Source organism: Zonotrichia leucophrys, chromosome 5, assembly GCF_028769735.1.
Source record: "Zonotrichia leucophrys gambelii isolate GWCS_2022_RI chromosome 5, RI_Zleu_2.0, whole genome shotgun sequence".
Classification (NCBI taxonomy): domain Eukaryota; kingdom Metazoa; phylum Chordata; class Aves; order Passeriformes; family Passerellidae; genus Zonotrichia; species Zonotrichia leucophrys.
The window spans coordinates 41521699-41539412 of NC_088175.1; the positions used below are offsets into that span (position 1 = coordinate 41521699).

The 17714-nt window shown below is 51.7% G+C and overlaps 2 protein-coding genes across 2 annotated transcripts in view; both read left to right on the forward strand.

The window, feature by feature from the left end:
• The first annotated feature begins 645 nt into the window (after positions 1 to 645).
• On the forward strand, positions 646 to 12143 carry TNNI2 (troponin I2, fast skeletal type). The gene is made up of 7 exons (XM_064714909.1): positions 646 to 737; positions 6379 to 6502; positions 10490 to 10531; positions 10814 to 10942; positions 11330 to 11419; positions 11551 to 11727; positions 12038 to 12143. The coding sequence occupies exons 1-7, from the start codon at positions 646 to 648 to the stop codon at positions 12134 to 12136; spliced, it is 753 nt and encodes a 250-aa protein (XP_064570979.1). The 3' UTR covers positions 12137 to 12143.
• A 797-nt stretch (positions 12144 to 12940) lies between these two features.
• LSP1 (lymphocyte specific protein 1) overlaps positions 12941 to 17714 on the forward strand; it is a 48332-nt gene continuing 43558 nt past the window's right edge. The window contains exon 1 of the mRNA XM_064714842.1: positions 12941 to 13108. Coding sequence (XP_064570912.1) covers positions 13029 to 13108 — 80 coding nt within the window. The 5' untranslated portion in view covers positions 12941 to 13028. The remainder of the gene's footprint in view (positions 13109 to 17714) is intronic.

Below are 17714 nucleotides of genomic sequence, written 5' to 3' on the forward strand. Positions count from 1 at the left end.
AAGGCTGAGCCTCGTATGTGCTTGTCACCAGTCGTCTGCAGTGAGACAAAAATCATTACGGGCTGTCATCATTCGGCCTGGGTATGGGCTGGCTGTCCTCCAGCCACAGATTTTTGGCTAGTCTGAGAGTTTTTGAGAGCTGGAGAGTATCTAAGCTCTTCTCACTAGGAGCAAGCATGCCTGCTTTATAAATATTCCTTAGCTAGCATCGTTATGCCTTGCAATTTTATGGGCAAAATGTCATGCATGGGCTTATTTTTTAAAAGCCCCAGCTCCTTATCCCTAGTTTCCTTTCTCTATCCTCTTTCTCCTGCCTTTTTCTCCCCCTTTTTTCTCCTCCCTTTTCTCAGACCCTTTCCCCTGCTCTGACTGCTGCTGGGGTTCTTGTATCTGGGACTGTTCCTGCCCCAGGTTGGGCTTGTTTTGCTTCTGGATACAGAAATATTGTTTGGACCGCTTTACATCTCAATGCACCTTGCCCTGCATGGGCAGGAAGGGAGGGCTAGAAGCCCCAGACAGTCCAGTCTGAGAAGCAGGAACAATAATGGGTGCACAGAGGTGCTTCCTAAAGTTCCAATTTAAACTTTGTGGGCAGACCAGGAAAAAACAGACTTCTCATTTCTCCAGATTTCAGGTCTAGGCCGGATGGAACCAAAGGAGAAGCAGCATGACGATTTCATAGCTGTCATGCTGCTGGGCAAAAAGTATTCCCTGAAGAAGTTTGGTGTTCCAAATGGGTGAATGGGTACCCATCAGTGATGGCTTGTTGCATGTCAACAAGATGGGAATTTCTCAACCAGCTTTGCTGACTTCACAGAGAGGTGATGAAACCCCTCCAGGCATGCACTTATTGCCACTCAGTTGCAAAAACAAACAGAGTCGGTGAGGAAGAGAAGTTTAACTTCAGCTGAAAAGAGGCCTTGACCTGCAAACAACCCAACCCATGTCGTATTTTACGTTCTGTGAGCAGCATCTGGGAAGATGGTGGGTTTGCAAACAAGTGTTTCATCACCCTGCCCATGAACATGGACATTCCAGATGTCCTTGTCTGGCCTGGAAAGCTCTCTGTGGGAAACAGGCACTCTGAGTTGTGAATCAGTCATTGCTGATTTAGTGAAAGAAACACTGGCCCCTTGGAAGAGCCAGTGAAGAGCCCATGAAAGAGGTGCCTGTCTCTTGTGGAAACCAGCCCAGCTGGCATCTGCTTTTGCCCTGGATAGAGAGCATTTTCCTCTTAACTTTTACATACAAGTCAGAGCAGTTTAAACATAGAAGCCTGAATCATGGTTTTCACTGAAGACAGTCCAGTTAAAACACTTGGCTTTGGTGTTCACTCTGGATGTGACAGAGGATGTGTTCGAACCTGCAAAGGTCTCTGCTGAGGTTTCTCTGCTTTGGATGCACTCATCCCACACCACACCCAACTTTTGCACATGTGCTAAACTCAGGTCTGCCTTCGTAAAAGAACATTCATGTCCCAGATACTCTGTGAATTAATTTGCTTTGGGGATGCTCTTGAGAGATGCTCAGTGGGGTTGGTGTTTAGTTTTCCTGGTGCAGCCCTCTCCTACTCTGAGCTCATTCCCTCCATTGCCAGACCTGAATGAGAAGCACCTCCAGAAGAACTTCCATAGGCTCATCTCCTTGCAGCTGTGTTCTCCCAAGGCTTTCTCAATGTGTGCCTATAGGTGAGGCTGCCAAGAGTCTTTGCAGCTGACAGTTGTTATTTTCGTAAAATCAAGTGTCTGGGGTCACGCAGCATTTACAAAAAGCCAGTGTGCTTGGAATGGATAAATTCTGGGGAATCATTCCTTCCATGGCTACTGGTAGAGCAATTGCTGACCTTGGGGAGAGTAGAGCTTTGTGATTTATCAGTTTTTCTTGAGCTCTGTGGCCTTTTTTTTTTTAACTATCACCATGTTCTTGCTGCTGCTTTGTCTTGGCACAGAGAGCCTAGAAGACCTTTGAGAGCAAAGACGTGTTTCATAATTTGAGCACACAGAGGTCTCAGCTTGTTCTCCAGACACGTTCTGGGTCATACCCTGGTCTTAACCAGGCTTTGAGGATGTGCATACATATGAAGGATTGTGATCAGGTGTTGGGTCACTTGGGTAACACTATCCAGGGGCAGGCTGGGTGGAAATTCCAGAGGGATCACCTCCTGTACACATTAAATACTGAAGGCCTGGGCACGGACCAGTGCCTGTTCAAGAGGTGTTCACTTTCCAGGGGGCTGCCAACTCAGCCTGGGGTCATGAAGGAAGGGCCACACTGTGGAAGAGTCCAAGGCAGAAGTGAGAAAAGCTCCTCAGAGGAGTGAGGTTTGTGCCCAGGGCTGTGCTGGGAACTGTGTGATCTTAACCCTGGCTATGAACACAGACTCTCCCTCACTGGAGACTGAAGCCCCTGTGTGCTACCATGGCCAGAAGGGACTTAATTCTTCCAGAGCAGCTTTCTGGTTTTTGCCCTCTCCCTCAAGCCTCTCTTCACCCTTTTGTCTTTTCATTTTGAAACGCCGCCCTTCCTCCAGGCTCCAGCTTTGCAGTGAGCTGCAAACTCTTCTGGAAGCCCACACCAAAGAGTGTCCCTTTGGAGTGGAAGGGATCATTAAAATGCCTTGTTTCTCTTCAAGGCCAATGTATATATTGAAAGCAGCCATGTGTGAGTACTTATGTGTGTCCATAGGGAGTTGTTCTGTTCCTACAGGCACTTGTCCAAAGTTGGTGAGTATAAAAGTGAAGTGAATGAAGAGAAGGGTGGGGATGTGGTGTTCATGGTCCTGCAACGTGGCAAGATACCCTGGTCACTCTTCTTAGCACCCTCAGCAGGAGGCAATGGCTGCTTCAGCAAGATTGGTCTGCATGTCTCCTCACTCATGCAGCTGCAGAGATGAGTTTTTGTGGTGTCACCAGTCCTTTTTTTTAATACTGTTTGGCAGATGGAAGAGGCTGAGAGCAGAGGGGCAGTCCACAACATGGGGTCCCTGATGCAGGCCCACAGATCCAGTCCCACCCCTGCTCCTCCCCTGCCTTTTCCAGCAAACTCCCCTTCAAGGCCAAGCTCTCCTTTCACTTGTCCCTCTTTTTGCTGCTGTTGTGAGCCCAATTTCAGCCCCCTGCACCACATGCCAGCTCCAAGAAATCTCTCAGGAGGAACAAGAAAAAGCCGCATCCCAAGGAACCCACTGGTCAGAAACCTGTGTGTTGCCCCTTCACAGGACCCATCATCACTCAGGTAATTGCCTGCATCCACCTGGGGCACATCAACAGTGGGCAGGGCTGTGCCAGAACAGCAGTGGCAGCTTCAGCAGTGGCAGCTTCCCTGACATGAGCTGCCTGACCAGCAATGGCAGCCTGACTGCCATTCCCTGCCTCTGCCACAGAGAGGGCTCTGCTCACACCTCAGGGCTGGCATCTGGGCTCTGCTCCATGGGCACTGTCATGGAATGGGGTAGCCCTGGTTGTGGGACATCAAAGTCTCACCAGAAAAAGGGAATTGTGCCCTCATCCACTGCTGGGATGGCTTCTCCCAGGGTCCTATGTGCATCATGGTGTAGCTGATGGTCAAACACAGCATGAAGCAGCTGTCAGCTTATGAGTTTGTGATGTATCTTCTGAACATGAGGAGTGTCATCAGGACCTGCTGGTGGGTTTGGAGCCTAAGGGCATCAACATCATGTGCCTGAAGCACTCCCTGTCAAGGAAGACAGCATGGAGCTAAACACACAGGGTGGCTCTGTTGGTTGGCAGCTGCCCTGTACAGGAACAGCCAAAAACCTTAATCCCATTGCATGGGCAAATGAGGTGACTGCAGCTGTGGGATGTAGGACAGCACTGGCACAAAGATGTGAAAGTGATGGTAGAGTTCCTGGGGGTTGGTGTCAACAGAAGCAGAGAAATGGGGACACATTTTAGGGACACACTGCAGGGGAGTGGGTATGTCCTGGACAGGATGGGAGCCATGTGCTTGGCTTTGGTGCAATGTGATTTTGGGAAAGCAAAGGGCAGCCAAATACAGGTTTCCCCAGTGATCTTGCCTGAACTTTTACTGTGATCACCATTGCTGCGGAGTAGCATGCTTGTGTTTTGCTAACAGTGTCATCCTTGGAAATAAGGCACAGCATCATCTGGTGTCATAGTGCCTTTCCACTTGATCCTTGTGGGATGCCGAAGAGGAGGCAAGGTGTAAAGTGTAGGAGAATGTCATGAGGAACAGCTTGCATGGATTCACCAGCCTCATGCTTCCAACACGTAGTGATTCTGTGGAGGAGCCTGGCCCAAAAAAGCTGCACCTGAGTCTCTAAAACATCGTGCAGAATCTCCTGTGTGTGACAGGTCTTCCCTCTGTCTGACCTTCAAGGATGGTGGAACTGCCCTGGGAATGGTGGCCCACAACGATGGTGCATTCCTCTAGCTCAGGTGGGGGAAATGAGAGAAAGGAGCAATGTCAGATGCTCCATAGGAAAGTACCCAAGTATGAACAGTGCATCCATTCCTGGCCCCTGCCTAATTACCTCACTAATACATAATATTCAGAGCCAAACACCTCTTTGAAGGATGTGCCTGGAGCTTCCTTATGCCTTCATTGAGCTTTTCTGCAAGAAACTTGTTCTTTCATCACTCAAACGCTTAAATAATTCCTTTGGAAACTTCTGTCTTTCCTAATGTTAGCCATGGCTTCTAACTTTGTTTTTCTGTTCTTCCTTTTCCTCACTGGGTTTCTTCCTCATGCCATTTAAGTCTGCTGCTTCTTTCTTTTTCTGGGAGAGCTGCCTTCCAGCTTAACCCCTGTGCAAGGCAGCTCCATGGAAAGCCTTCTGCAGGCTTGGAGACTTGACCTTCTGCTCATGCTCACCACACCTCACCATCCACTCCTCCTGTATCTTTCAAACACTCCTGTTGGCCTGTTTGGTCATGGGATTCTTTCTTTGAATTTAATTCTTCCACTATATCAGGCCAACACTTTCCTGTCACAAGGTGATAACCACACCCTTGAAATTCTGAGCAGATCTCTTTTGCTGTGCTGCATGCCTGGACTCCAGGAGGTCCAGGATGCCTTCCTCTCACAGAGCTGAAGAAACTCCCTGCCTGTGGGGAATTTTTAGTGGAGAACTCCCCCAGTTTTGATTCCTCCACCAAGAGCTGAGTTGCTCTCTGGAGGACTGATGGGCCAGCAGAGGCCAGAATGTGTAGCTGCAGCATTTCCAAGGGACATACCCCAAGTGGGACATGTGGGTCCAAGCAGGCCCAGCCTTGCCCATGATAGGGGCTTTTCCAGGCAAATCTCTGAGAGACATCAGCTCCATACCAAGGACTTGCTCATCCTCCAATAGCACCTGCAGCACCCCTTGTGTGGTGCTGAGCATGGTGAAACAGGAAGCCTGCAGCAAGGGATTTGCCACTATCTCTATAATGTCTGGGAGGCGCCTGCAAAATATTGTCAGGGCCATGTCTGAATCAGCCTAAAAAGCCCCGGCTGGAAGAGGAGGGAGCGCCTGGCCTGGGGGAGGAGAGCAGGAGCTGTTTGGGTCCCTGTCTCCATGGGATCCCCTACACACACGCTCTACATATGCTGTGACAAGGGCTGAGGAATATTTCCAGCCACGTTTCCACCTGCTTCTCCTTCAGATCCATGGAGATATGGGTCTGGGTCATCCCACAGAGGGGATTACCCTTCTTGTTGTCAGCATGGGGCTGCTCCCCCATGCATTGCTGCCTCTGCCCAGCCCCCAGCTGGATTTGGGGCTTGAGGCTGCCTGCAGCAGATCCACAGCTTGTTTTTTTTTTTTAAAAACTGAATTGTGTTGAAATATTTCACACAGGGAAGAGCTACAGGTATTTAATGTGTGAGGGAAATAACTGAGGTTTAAAAAGCGTGCTAGTGCTGGATGGCTTATTAAGGGATTGCTCTTGCCTATGCTGTTGGCAGTGGATATTTGGGGTGCAAGCTCTTTCCTGTCTTCGTTCCTGAAGGGCAGAGTTGCTCCCAAGCCCTTGAAGGCAAATTGAGCCATGCCCATGTCCATGGATAAGCCACCGTGTATCCAAGGGGAAATTTTAATTAGAGGCCTTGCAGATGGATGGCTGTGTGCAGGGAGCTTGGGCATCCCACAGAGTTGAAGCCATATCTGTTTTGACTGGTTGGTGGCAGGAGAAGGGAGAGGAAGGCTCCCTGCTTGGCACTTCTGAGCAAAACCACCTCCCCAGCCCCTCCAGATCCCACGGGTAGAAGATGTTCTCCTCCTCCTCGTCCCCACCCCTCCTTCCCTGGGGGCTGCCCTCTCCTGTTCTCCTGCCGGCCTGGCCTGCCCCAGCCAAGGGAGGTGCACGGCGGACTCTTGCACATCATTGGTCTGAGGAGGTCTCCATGCCCTTAAAGAGAAGGTGGATTTTCTGCTGAGCCACCCGAGAAGCCCTTTTATACCTCCTTACTCAGGCAGCTGCCTGCGGCTCGTCTGTCCATCCCGTCCAGCCTGCACGACTCTGATTTCCTCCAGACTTGGGTGAGCCTTTTTGTGTATCTCCTAACGGCCCAGCTTGCTCTTAGGGAGTGATGGGAGAGCAGATTTACTTACCCGAGTATTAAGGAGATAAATACCAGGTGGAGGTGGCCTGCTGGGAGAAACAGGGGCGCGAATAACAATTCCTCCATCCTTTGCTTATTGGAGAGGGTCTGTGCATTGGAAAGGTTTGCTCTGTCTCTTCCAGTGAGCTTTTCTCTTTCTGATTTCATGCTTTCCCCTGCCTTGGCTGGCTCTGCTCTCAGTTTGATTGGCGAGGGCAAGTGGAGCCTAGCGCTGACCTCCGCGGGGCCATAGGATTCAGGATCCTTGCCTGCTGTGACTCGGCTGTGCTCGCTACTCACACCCCTTCCTCCAGCTCGCTACCCGGCCCTTGCAGTGCCTTCCTGCCCGAAAACACCCTCGGACAGGCACCCACATCCAAATTTATGATGTCCCCCCTGCAGAGCAGGTGATTCAAAGCCCACATCGTGGGCAGCGAGCTGCAGTCTGGCGCTGTCCCCTGGGCTCCCTAGTGTCGCTGTGGCCGGAGAGGGAGCGTGTGCGGTGCAGGGATGGATGCCAGCTAACACAGCCCCCGTTCCTGTGTGTGCGGGGCAGGCAGGGAGGGATGCCAGCTAACACAGCCCCCGTTCCTGTGTGTGCGGGGCAGGCAGGGAGGGATGCCAGCTAACACAGTCCCCGTTCCTGTGTGTGCGGGGCAGGGATGGATGCCAGCTAACACAGCCCCCGTTCCTGTGTGTGCGGGGCAGGCAGGGAGGGATGCCAGCTAACACAGCCCCCGTTCCTGTGTGCGGGGCAGGCAGGGAGGGATGCCAGCTAACACAGCCCCCGCTCCTGTGTGCGGGGCAGGCAGGGAGGGATGCCAGCTAACACAGCCCCGCTCCCGGCCGCCCCAGCTGCAGCCCCGCCACCTGCGGCTCCCGCTCCGCACCGCCGCCGCCTCCCCAGTCACGGGGCTGGCACCGCGGCACGGCGGCCGTCCCAGGAGACAGCTGCAGCTCCTTCTGCGGCTCCCTGGCCATTTTTAGAAGCACTTTCCCCCCCCCTCCTCTCTGAAGTAATGTGATGGGCCCGCACATTTTCCAGGATAAAGTTTCCTTGGCTCTGCAAGCTGTGCCTCCTGCCTCGGGCATGAGCCCCTATTAACACTTCCCCTCCTGACTGAGCCGCCCAGGCTGCGTTTGGGGGCCTTGTCTGCTCTGCAAAGGACAGGCCTGGGAGATGCACGTAGATATTGTTCTGATAGAAAAATAATATTCTATTTATGTCAAAATCATTTATAGTAAACCAAAGGTGCTCTTCCATCTTTTCCCTAATACACTGTGTTGTAAGTGTAAAATTTCCACTTAAAGCAAATGCAAGGGATTGCCTGGGGAAGTTTTTGTGCTTGTATCAACTGAACCACAACTTCCAGCTGTGCTGAGGTTGCTGCAACAGGCTCTCCTGTCCCAGAGGATGAGTGCACACACTGGCAGCAGCATCCCTTGTCACCTGGGGTCATTTCCAACTCTTTGCAGGCTTTGGAACCCTTCTTGTTTATGAAGTGAAAGTAAAGTTGAATGGCAAAGTAAAGCAGCAAACTGAAAATAGTTTTTGCCTTTTCTTCCCTCATTGAATAAAATGGTTTCATGGGGGTCAGATAAGAACCATACCTACAGGAATCACTGTCACCAATCACTCTTTTTCTGGCTTGACCCCATTTGGTCTTTTCCAGAAGTCCCTTGATGCTGTGGTTTGTGTTGCTATGAGGAGATGTTTGCATCTCATCAACAAACTGCAGCCTAGTTCCCTATATGATGAAAAATTTGTGAAGTTGGGAAATAAGAACGGACCTGTTCCTCTTTTTATTTTCTAGAGGAGTCTTGCTTTGTTTTTAAACCCACAAAAAAAACAAGTGGGTTTAAAACTCACAAAAAAGTGACCGCAAGCATGAATAATTGTAAACTTTTTCTCTTGGTTTTCATTTCAGGCTCACAACCACCTAAACCAAGATGTCTGAGTAAGTTCCCATTTTTCTGTCTCTAATACACTGTTGGCATTTAAAAACTTTTGTTCAAGTTCACCAGCTTTTATGCTTGTTAAGATTTTTCTGCTTGTTTCCAGTTAGGATGCTAACTAACTGTCTTTTTTTCCTCTTTCCCCTTTCTCTTCCTTCCTTTCCTTGTCCATCTGCTTTTCCTGAACAGTGAAGAGGTGAGTGTGTTTTGCTGGGGTTTTCCTTTAGCAATGCTTATGGCAGCAGTCCTGCCTTCACCATTCCTCCCCAGGAAAATCAGCTGCTGAGTGTGTGGGGGGGAAGAAAGACTCATGGTTATTTTCTTGCTGACTCCTCCTGGTAAACACCTGAAGGAGAAGAAAAATCCCTTTTGAAAGACTTTTTTTTGTCCCCTGGCTTGGAGTTGGATGCTTTTTTCCCTCCATTCCTGCTTCCCCAGCTGGCCACGAGATGGTGTTGGGAAGGCAGTGGTCCAGAGCCGCCTCTCCTCCATCATCCATCCACCATCCCGCCCTTGGCCTGGCATCCTCTCCTCCTTCCCCACATCCAGCCCTTCATTTTCTACCCACTGAGCACTGACAAAGGCAGTTCAAGGAGACCTGGATCCTGGGGAGTTTGAGCAGGGTGGAAGTTTCATTCTTAGCAAGTTTTCCCTGGCTTCTGGCAAAGCCAGGTGGGGCTGGGGGTGTCTGGAGAAATGCAGGGGAAGGTGTGGGAGGATTGTTTGTGGCTTTGTCACTCCACATTTCCTCTTAGCAAATTGCTCCATCCTTCATTTCTGCTTGGCATCTCCCCATATGTCTGCAACACCACACCACAATCTCCAGCTTGTTCTCACTGAGAGAAAAGAGGATGTCAGGGACACACAGACATGCCACAAAATGGTGCTGATATCCAACATGTTCTTTTGCTCCCCATCAAACCCAGACCTCCCAGAAGAGGCTGGGAGGGCAATCTTTGCTAAGGTACCAGTTTTCAGATGGAGAATAAGTCCTGGACTAACAGTCCTCAAGGGATCTGATTATCTGATGGTTAACAGTGTGCTGCATCTCTGAGCTGGGTGCCTTTTATCTGCAGAGCCCTCCAGCCCTGTCGGGAGGGCCTTGACACCATTTACATATGTGAGACATGTCAGGTTTTGTTACATTTCACTCTGCACATCCTCATCCACATCCTCCTCTCAGCAACACAAACCCACACCCAAGTGCTGCTTTCTACTCCCCGCCCCTCAGCATGTCAGATGTGTTTCCCCTGGGCCAGCCCAACTCAGCCATGCCCTGTCTTCTGGGTGAAATGCTCAGGAAACAGCTGAAATGCAGAAGTTGTGGGGGTTTTTTTATAAATTGGAGTCCTGTGGCTGCTGGTCCAGCATGGCAAGGACAAAAGGGCAGTCTGTGGTTGGGTCTGTCCTCCATCTGTGATGAACCTCTGCTTCAGCATCTCTTGGTCTTTCCAGCTCCAGGAAATTACACAGCCTTCATGTTTTCACCTGCCTGGCTGTCCTTGTCACCAGAGGGTCAGAAGGACATGTGCCCTGGAGTGCTCAGAAAGACATCCCACAGCTCCTGTGTGCCCAGGGACATGGGCTCATTAGCTTGAGCTAATGAGTTTTACTTTTGTAAAAGTAAAACACATCTGAGTGAAGAGGAAATTAGAGAAAAGGCTAAAAGTCCCAAGAAGCCAAGTTGGAAGCCATATTTTATACATATATTTCCCAGTTCATCACCCTTGTTATCTCTTTCTCTGGGACTTTGTGGGTTTTAGCTAACTGAGGTTAGCAAAGCTGGGTTCAGCAGGGAGCCTGTTCCTGGAGTGCTGCTGGTTTGGGGACAAACTGTGTGTCAAGATGGATCCATCTCCCTGGCAGGGCTGCAGGTCCCTGGTGGAGTGTGGCATTGCATGGGGAAGGGCAGTGGAAAGGGGAATGGGCACCTGATAACCTTCTTTTCTCTTGTTTCTTCCCCTTGCAGAAAAAGAGGAGGGCAGCCACTGCCCGTCGGCAGCACCTGAAGGTAAGTGGGTGGCACTGCTGGGGCTGTGGCATGTGTGTCCCAACCTTCCACCTCCCAGCCCAAGCCAGCAGCTCTCAGCACTCCGCCTGCTAGAGCAGGCCATGATGTACAGCATAGGGGCCTCCCACCCCACTCCTCACTGTGTCTCTACCTTATCCCTTCCTTGGAAATGGTGGTATTTATGGGAACTCCCCTCCCCATCAGGACTCCCACTCCCCTGATGACCCCCTACCCTCCTTCCTTGCTTCCACCCTGCCCTGACGCTTCTCTGCTGCCTTCCAGAGTGCTATGCTCCAGCTTGCTGTCACTGAAATAGAAAAGGAAGCAGCTGCTAAAGAAGTGGAGAAGCAAAACTACCTGGCAGAACATTGCCCTCCTTTGTCACTCCCAGGATCCATGCAGGAACTGCAGGTACATGCTTCTTTAACCCTTTCAGTGCTGGAGCAGAAAACATTTGACTCCATCAGTCAGCCTGGTGGATCTAGACTGGCCTTGATCCTCTCCTCACCCTCTGTTACCCTGGAGCCAGACGAACATGCAGCTGGTTTGAGAGGCAGGTGGTGTCTCTCTGCAAACAAAAGGGGTCTGGCTGGCAGGAAAGATGTGTTTTAAATGATTTGTTGAGACAGCATTTCTGTGCAGCCAGTAGCATGGAGATGAGGAGCTGGCTGAAAAGCTCCTCTTCACCTCAATCCCCTCTAGCCTTCTGGACTGAGGGCTTTCAGAGACAGAGTGGTCAGGAGACAGGAATCATGTGTGGGTCCTAGCAGTCAACATCCCTCTTTGCTTTCCTCCCAGGAGCTGTGCAAAAAGCTTCATGCCAAGATAGAGTCAGTGGATGAGGAGAGGTATGACACAGAGGTGAAGCTACAGAAGACTACAAAGGAGGTGAGTTTCCTCTGGAGCCATCCTTCTGGGGAGTCTGTAGCCTGTTCCTCATGCCTCCCTGCACTGCTTGGGTCCATCTCATAAAACCCAAACCCCTCTCTCTCTACCCACCCTCATTTCATCCCCCCCAGCTGGAAGACCTGAGTCAGAAGCTCTTTGACCTGCGTGGCAAGTTCAAGCGGCCGCCGCTGCGCAGGGTGCGCATGTCGGCTGACGCCATGCTGCGCGCCCTGCTGGGCTCCAAGCACAAGGTCTGCATGGACCTCCGGGCCAACCTGAAGCAAGTGAAGAAGGAGGACACTGAGAAGGTAGCCTTCCCTCTCCCTTTCTTCCCTAACAGGAGTTGCCCCCCCACTTCAGGGCTCACGCCTCCCTGTAAGACAGACAGGGTTGAGAATGACACTTTCTCCATAATGCTCTTCTTCCTGCTCAGTGCTTCCTTCTCTGGCACCCATGATGTTGAACAGGAGGGTGCAGTTTAAAAAGATGTGTAGCATGGGTGGAACTGGGCTCCTCTAGCTGACATGGGGGTTTCCATGGGTGGACTGGTGTGGGGCTGGGGCTGGGTGGGTTTTTACCATGGCACCATTCACATCTATGCAACCATCCCTCCCCCAGGAGAAGGATCTGCGTGATGTCGGTGACTGGAGGAAGAACATTGAGGAGAAGTCTGGCATGGAGGGCAGAAAGAAGATGTTTGAGGCTGGCGAGTCCTAAGCACCTGTGTCTCCACAGCTGTCCTCCTCTCCCTGCTGTCCCCACTGCCCTGCTGGGCTCAAGGGCACTGACTGGGTGCCCATTTCTCTCTAGTTTTGCAAAGAGCTGCATCATGCAAGCAGTGATGTAAATAAAGCTTTGGTGGGAGAGGTGGGTGTTGCCTGCCTGGGTGGCCAGACCCTGATTCATGCCATGGTACCAGCAGAGACTGCTTCAGTGTGGCAGTCCTGGTGGGACGGGGAGGCTTTGGCAGGGGCTGTGCTGAGGACATGGGGGACCTCTCTGCTGTTGGTCCCTGTCCAAAGCTGCAGATGCTCATGCCCTTCCCCAGTGGTGAAGAGACAAAGAAACACCCCAGGAGGTGTTGCAGAGCCTCAGCCCATGATGGCATCAGCTGAGAAGCGGGGAGAGGGGTGGCATCTGCAGGGCAGAAGCAGACCCTTTGGCTCTGGTGGGATTTGAGAGGTGCAAAGTCAGGAGAGCCTTGGCAGCACCTGCAGCAGCACCCTGGGGCTGGTACAGGGTAGGGTGCTGTGGTTTAGCGATGGTGGCTGTCACCAGAGTGGCATGGGGAGCTGGGGGGGCAGTGGGTCACTCCTTTCCTTGCCATGGTGGGGACGTCCATGCCGCCCACTTTTCTTTTGGGTTAGCTAAGGACTTCCAAATTTTTAGCTGCCGACAAGTAAAATCTTAAATCAGTCTCAGTGGTTTTTGAAAGAGAACAGAACAAAGCCCCAAAATTACCTTCCTTCTGCCCTCTCCCATCCCCCCAAAGCCTCAGCCCAAGAAGTTTCCGGCACAGCTCACTTCTGCTGAGCACAGGAAAGCGAAACAGTGGCAGCACCCTGGTGCTGGAGCTGTCTGTGGGGTGCTGTGCCAACCAGGGGAGAAGATGTCAGACTCGGAGGGGTGCCAGGAGGGTGCAGAAGGAGTGACCCAAGTGGGAGATGAATCCCCTGAGGAGAACGAGAGGTGAGGCTTGGGGACACCACGGCTGCCTTCCAGTCCCAGGATGCTGGGAAGCTGGGGGGGCATGGAGGGAAAGGAGGATGTGCAGCCAGGGCAATGATGATCCATGAGGCTGGAATGGGTCAGATATTCCATCAGGCTTTTGAGAAGCTTCTCCAGCTAGGATGGGACTTAGATTTCCTAAAGGTCTCACCCCCTTTGAACTTCAAAGCCCTTGGGAAGCGTTTGATGGAGTGGGAACCCCAGCTCTAGAAGCAGGAAACCTCAAGTGAGAGGTCTGATGACCTGGAGCTGCTCTGCTGCCTAAATCAGCCCCATCTCTAAGACCTCTCTGATGTGGAGATCAGCTGCCTTCTCTCCTTGCTGGGCACATCTGATTTCTTGCTGCATCCCCTATGTCTCCAGCTGAATTAACCTGGCAATGTTTCAGGCTGGCTGCTGTAAAATTATATATCTCCCTGTGCCTCTGCTCTGCTTTATTGCTTTATCAGCAGAGACTGTAAAATTTGGGGTCTCTTCACTTGAATACAGACAGCTTTCCATGAGGGCTAAAAGAAGACCACATCTGCAGATAGATCAGCTTGGCCAAAGTGCATCACCCAGAAGTGCTCAGATTTGGACTGGATTCAGGCTGAGCATCCAGGGAGCTTAGGAGGTTGCCTGATTTTTCACCTCCAGCTTCAAAGCTCACATTAGCATTTCTCCCCAAGGCTTCTGAGAGCTGGCACAGCTAATGTTGATGGGAAAAAAGGCCCTTGAGTGACAATGAGAGGAGAAAGGTGTGTCATCTGCTGTCATCAGTGGCTGCAGTAAGTGCTTCGGCTGACACCTGACAGCAATTAGCCTGGGCTGAAGATTTGACTGGAAGCTTCAAAAGGTGCTGGAAGGCTCTGTACATGAGTGGCTGCTGAAACAAAGGGGAAGCCTTGGCTGCTGGGGGGGCACAGGGGTTTCCTCAGCACCGGGATGGATGTGATTCCCAGCCCTGCTCCTGCCTGGCTCTGCTCACCCTGCAGCAGCAAGGAGCAGGTGCTGTGCATGGCCCAGGGCAAGCAAACCTTCCTGCTCCCCTCCTGCTGCAGTGAGTGCAGCTACTCGGGTGTGTGCAGGGCCACCACTGGGGTCTGCTGGTGGGGCTGGCTCAGCTTGTTCCCCTTTCTGTTTCCTGCTGGAGCTTCAGCTAAATAAAAGGCTGTTTGGGGGAGTCTGTTCTGTGGCACGCAGACCCTCACAGCCTTGTTTAAAAAGAGTGTGAACGCTGACAGCAGGGTGGCACATCCTTTCCTCTCTAGCTGTGTTTTAGAATCTTAATGAAATATGAAAATTGATGGCAAAAATAGTGAGCAGAAATGCGTTCCTCTTTGTTTCAAAAAAGTGAAGAATTACTTTCCCTTACAATTTGAATAATAGTTTCATGTGCACCTCTAAACTTCTCCTGCTTTTCCTTGTACTGTTTAAACACTTGCTAGACTCTGGTCATTTCTACTCCCAAAATGGAGGAAGGAAGTGTTTATTTGCTGTTTGGGTCTACCTTTTCTCACCCTGTGGCTAGCTTATCTCCCTGATCGCCTCTCCTTGATGAAAAAGCTCTTTTTGAGCTGACCCATGGATGGATGGAGGCAGGACAGGGCTCTAAGGACAGCCTAAATCATGATGGATGTCAGAGCAACCAATCTTGTGATAGAGGAAAGCAAATCCCAAGGCTCCTGGGTGTAATGCACAGTGGGAGATGTCAGGAGAAAAATATTGGTGATGTGTTTCTGTAGACAATGTTCATTGTCTATTTAACTGCGCCCAGTGTATATAGGAGCATGCATTAGAATATGTCCCAGAAATATTAATGTGAACACAGCCTACTCTGTTTCCTCATACAAATTGAGACATGCTGGCAAAGTCCTGCTGATGCTGGTGTAGCTCTGCTTACTCCAGACTGGTGTTATGCTCTCTTCCATGAACTGGAATTGCTGTGTGGGGAACTGCTGTGGCGTGAGCCTTCCCAAACAAGTGGGAAGCTGGGGGGAGCTCTGGAGAGATGGCTGCTTGGGTTGTCCTGCCTTGATGGGGAGGGCTTGGGAGCCCGGTATGCACAGGGTCTGTTACTCAGAGCTCTCTACAGAGGCTTCAGGTAACTCCTGCCCTCAGTTCCTACACCCATGGCCAGGCACGTCCCCTGGGCTGTGCTCTGCAGGATATCTGCACCTGGGAGGCAGATTGGACCTGGCCTTTCCCAAATTCCCCTGTTTCTGTCCTCCTGGGGCTTCCCTCCCCGGGAGCTGCAGGGCAGGCAGCCCATGTATGGTCACTGCCTGGGGAGAGGCTCTGCTGTGCCAGCAAGCCCCAGGCTTTTCCTTGCCACCACCATCCCCAGCTGTCTTGAATTCTCCAGATCCTTGGAGGAGTCTCAAGGGTCTCTGCTGAAATGACTGCTGTTGCTAAGTATACCCACGGTTGGAAGGAGGTTGTTTGGGAAAACTGATACTTGGAGAGTTTTTGGACCCCTCAGTGCACTAGATTCCTTGGGGGTGGAATGGAGGGATGGCTGACCCCTGCTCAGGAGTAACTGCTCACAGTTTGACCCAGCTGGGCTCATTAAAGTGGAAAAATAGTAGGGAAATTAACAGGGGAGGACCAGATGGATTATTTAATGAAGCTGGGTTATACTTCTGGCTTCCAAATTGGATATAGGTGGTCTGGCAGTGGCATTAGGGATAAAGAACTGTCTCTAATTATAGGAGGTATCAGGTGCCTTCACTGTCCTTTTCTCCTTGAGGAAAAAAAAATAAATTAAGCCTGGCTTGCCTCGCCTTGCCTCCAGGCTTATTTTGCTATGTAAAGCTATGGGTTTGGAGGAGTGTGTGTTAAAGCAGGGGATTGCCCAGCAGCCTTCATTTGAATTGCACTTTTCTTTTTAAATCACAGAACACTCTCTGCTGGCTGAAAGGCTGGCTTTTATAAAACTCTTGGTGTGAAGTCTGGCTCTGAAGCTGGTGGGAATCCCTTGCCCCTGGATTTTGTAAGGTGAACTTCAGAGGGTTTAGGGCTTTTCCCCAAATCTGAAAACCCTGTGATAACTGGAGGGGCTGGCTGTGCAGCAGGGAAATGCTTAACCTTGGTATGCCCTGGGGATCCTGGGCCCCTCTGCTCTGACCTTCACTGACCTTGCTAATCCAGCCCTGACTGATGGTCTGCCTGCATCCCCCTTTGCATCTGTCACCCTGTGACCCACGTGCCCAACTGGGGGGTCTGCCTGGGGGCTGAGCTGACTCCTTGCTGCCCTGGTGCTCTCTTCAGAGCTGGGCTTGCTCCCAGCTAGCCACTCATCCAGCCTGGCTGCTGCCTCTGTCAGGACACTGACTCATATCTGGCCACACCACCTGGCCAGGAGGTGCTCCAAGACCTCCTCAGTGCCATGTTTTTGTTGGGAGCAGCTTTTCCTTTGAGGGAGGTGGGAGTCCTGACCCAAACAAAGTTGTTGCTCAGGCTCCAGGAGGCATTGGTGTGACCACCAGGCTCCTGAGACTGTAGTCTGGCTGTGAGCGACTGCAAACCTGCAGTGGTGCTCAGGGGCTCAGAGGCAACACCACAAGGATTTGGGCCTCTCACTGCATCCTCCCCCTGCTGCCCTCCTGGCACAGCCCAGCTGTGCACACCTGCCTGGGAGGGATGGAGCCTGCTCACCTGGAACAGTTGAGGGAGGGCTCTGCTCCCCCAGCCTGCACAGCAGCCTGGACCTCCTGTAGCTGCACTTCCTCTTCTCTTTAGGAGTCCAATAAACTCCTGATCAGGATCAGGCTGTCTTTGGGATTACTGAGGGGTGCTTTGGCATCCTTGGAAGCCAAATGCATGGGGAATGGATCTTCATGGTGTGGTTCTGTTCCAAAGCCATTCATGGGGAGAGGCCTTGGGGATGCACATCAATGAAAGGAAGACACAGGGGTGTGTGGTAGGGGCTCAGGCCTCTTTACCCAGGTCGTGTTCTGGATCATGGCCATCTGGTATGGGCCAAAATATATGTCCTAGGAGGTGCTGCACACTCTGGGAAAGCAGCTGTCCTGCAGACATGGATTTGGCATGATCAGCGCCAGAGGAGCACCCACAGTGCCCAGCCAAGGTCAGGGTGTCACCATGGTGGGTGTGCTGTAGCTACTGCCTCAGGGATAGAGGACAGGTTATCTCTGCTGCAAGGCCACACAGCTGAGGTTGAGATGCTCGGGAAGGGCAAGGGATGCCCTGGTGTAGAACTTGCCCACTGTGGGTTTGGTACCCAGAGGAGGTGGTTTCCTACCGGACCTGTGTGCCATCTGCCAGGCCTTGGCAGCTGTCTTAGGTAACCCAAGGCACCCCACACTTGACAGCTGTGTTCAGGCACCTGAATCACTCCCTGATGTCCCAGAATCAGCTTGGAAGCACAGAGCACTAGTGAGACTGGAGCCCAGCTCTGCTGAGGCTGGCCCAGGTGTCTCACAGCCTGTCCCCATGTTCCACAGAGGCTCAGTCACGAGTGGGTTAAGCAGCCCCACTTGGAGCCCATGGATGCTTTCCTTGCCAGTGCATCCATCCTAACACACACCAGATGTGTGAGGCAGCCTTTGAAGTGTCTTAATCCCAG

Coding starts and splice junctions, on each gene's coding strand:
- TNNI2 (XM_064714909.1), top strand. CDS start 646: ATGGAACCAAAGGAGAAGCAGCATGACGATTTCATAGCTGTCATGCTG. Junction 6,503..10,489: donor CTGATTTCCTCCAGACTTGG/GTGAGCCTTTTT, acceptor TTCCCCTTGCAG/AAAAAGAGGAGGGCAGCCAC. Junction 11,420..11,550: donor TACAGAAGACTACAAAGGAG/GTGAGTTTCCTC, acceptor CATCCCCCCCAG/CTGGAAGACCTGAGTCAGAA.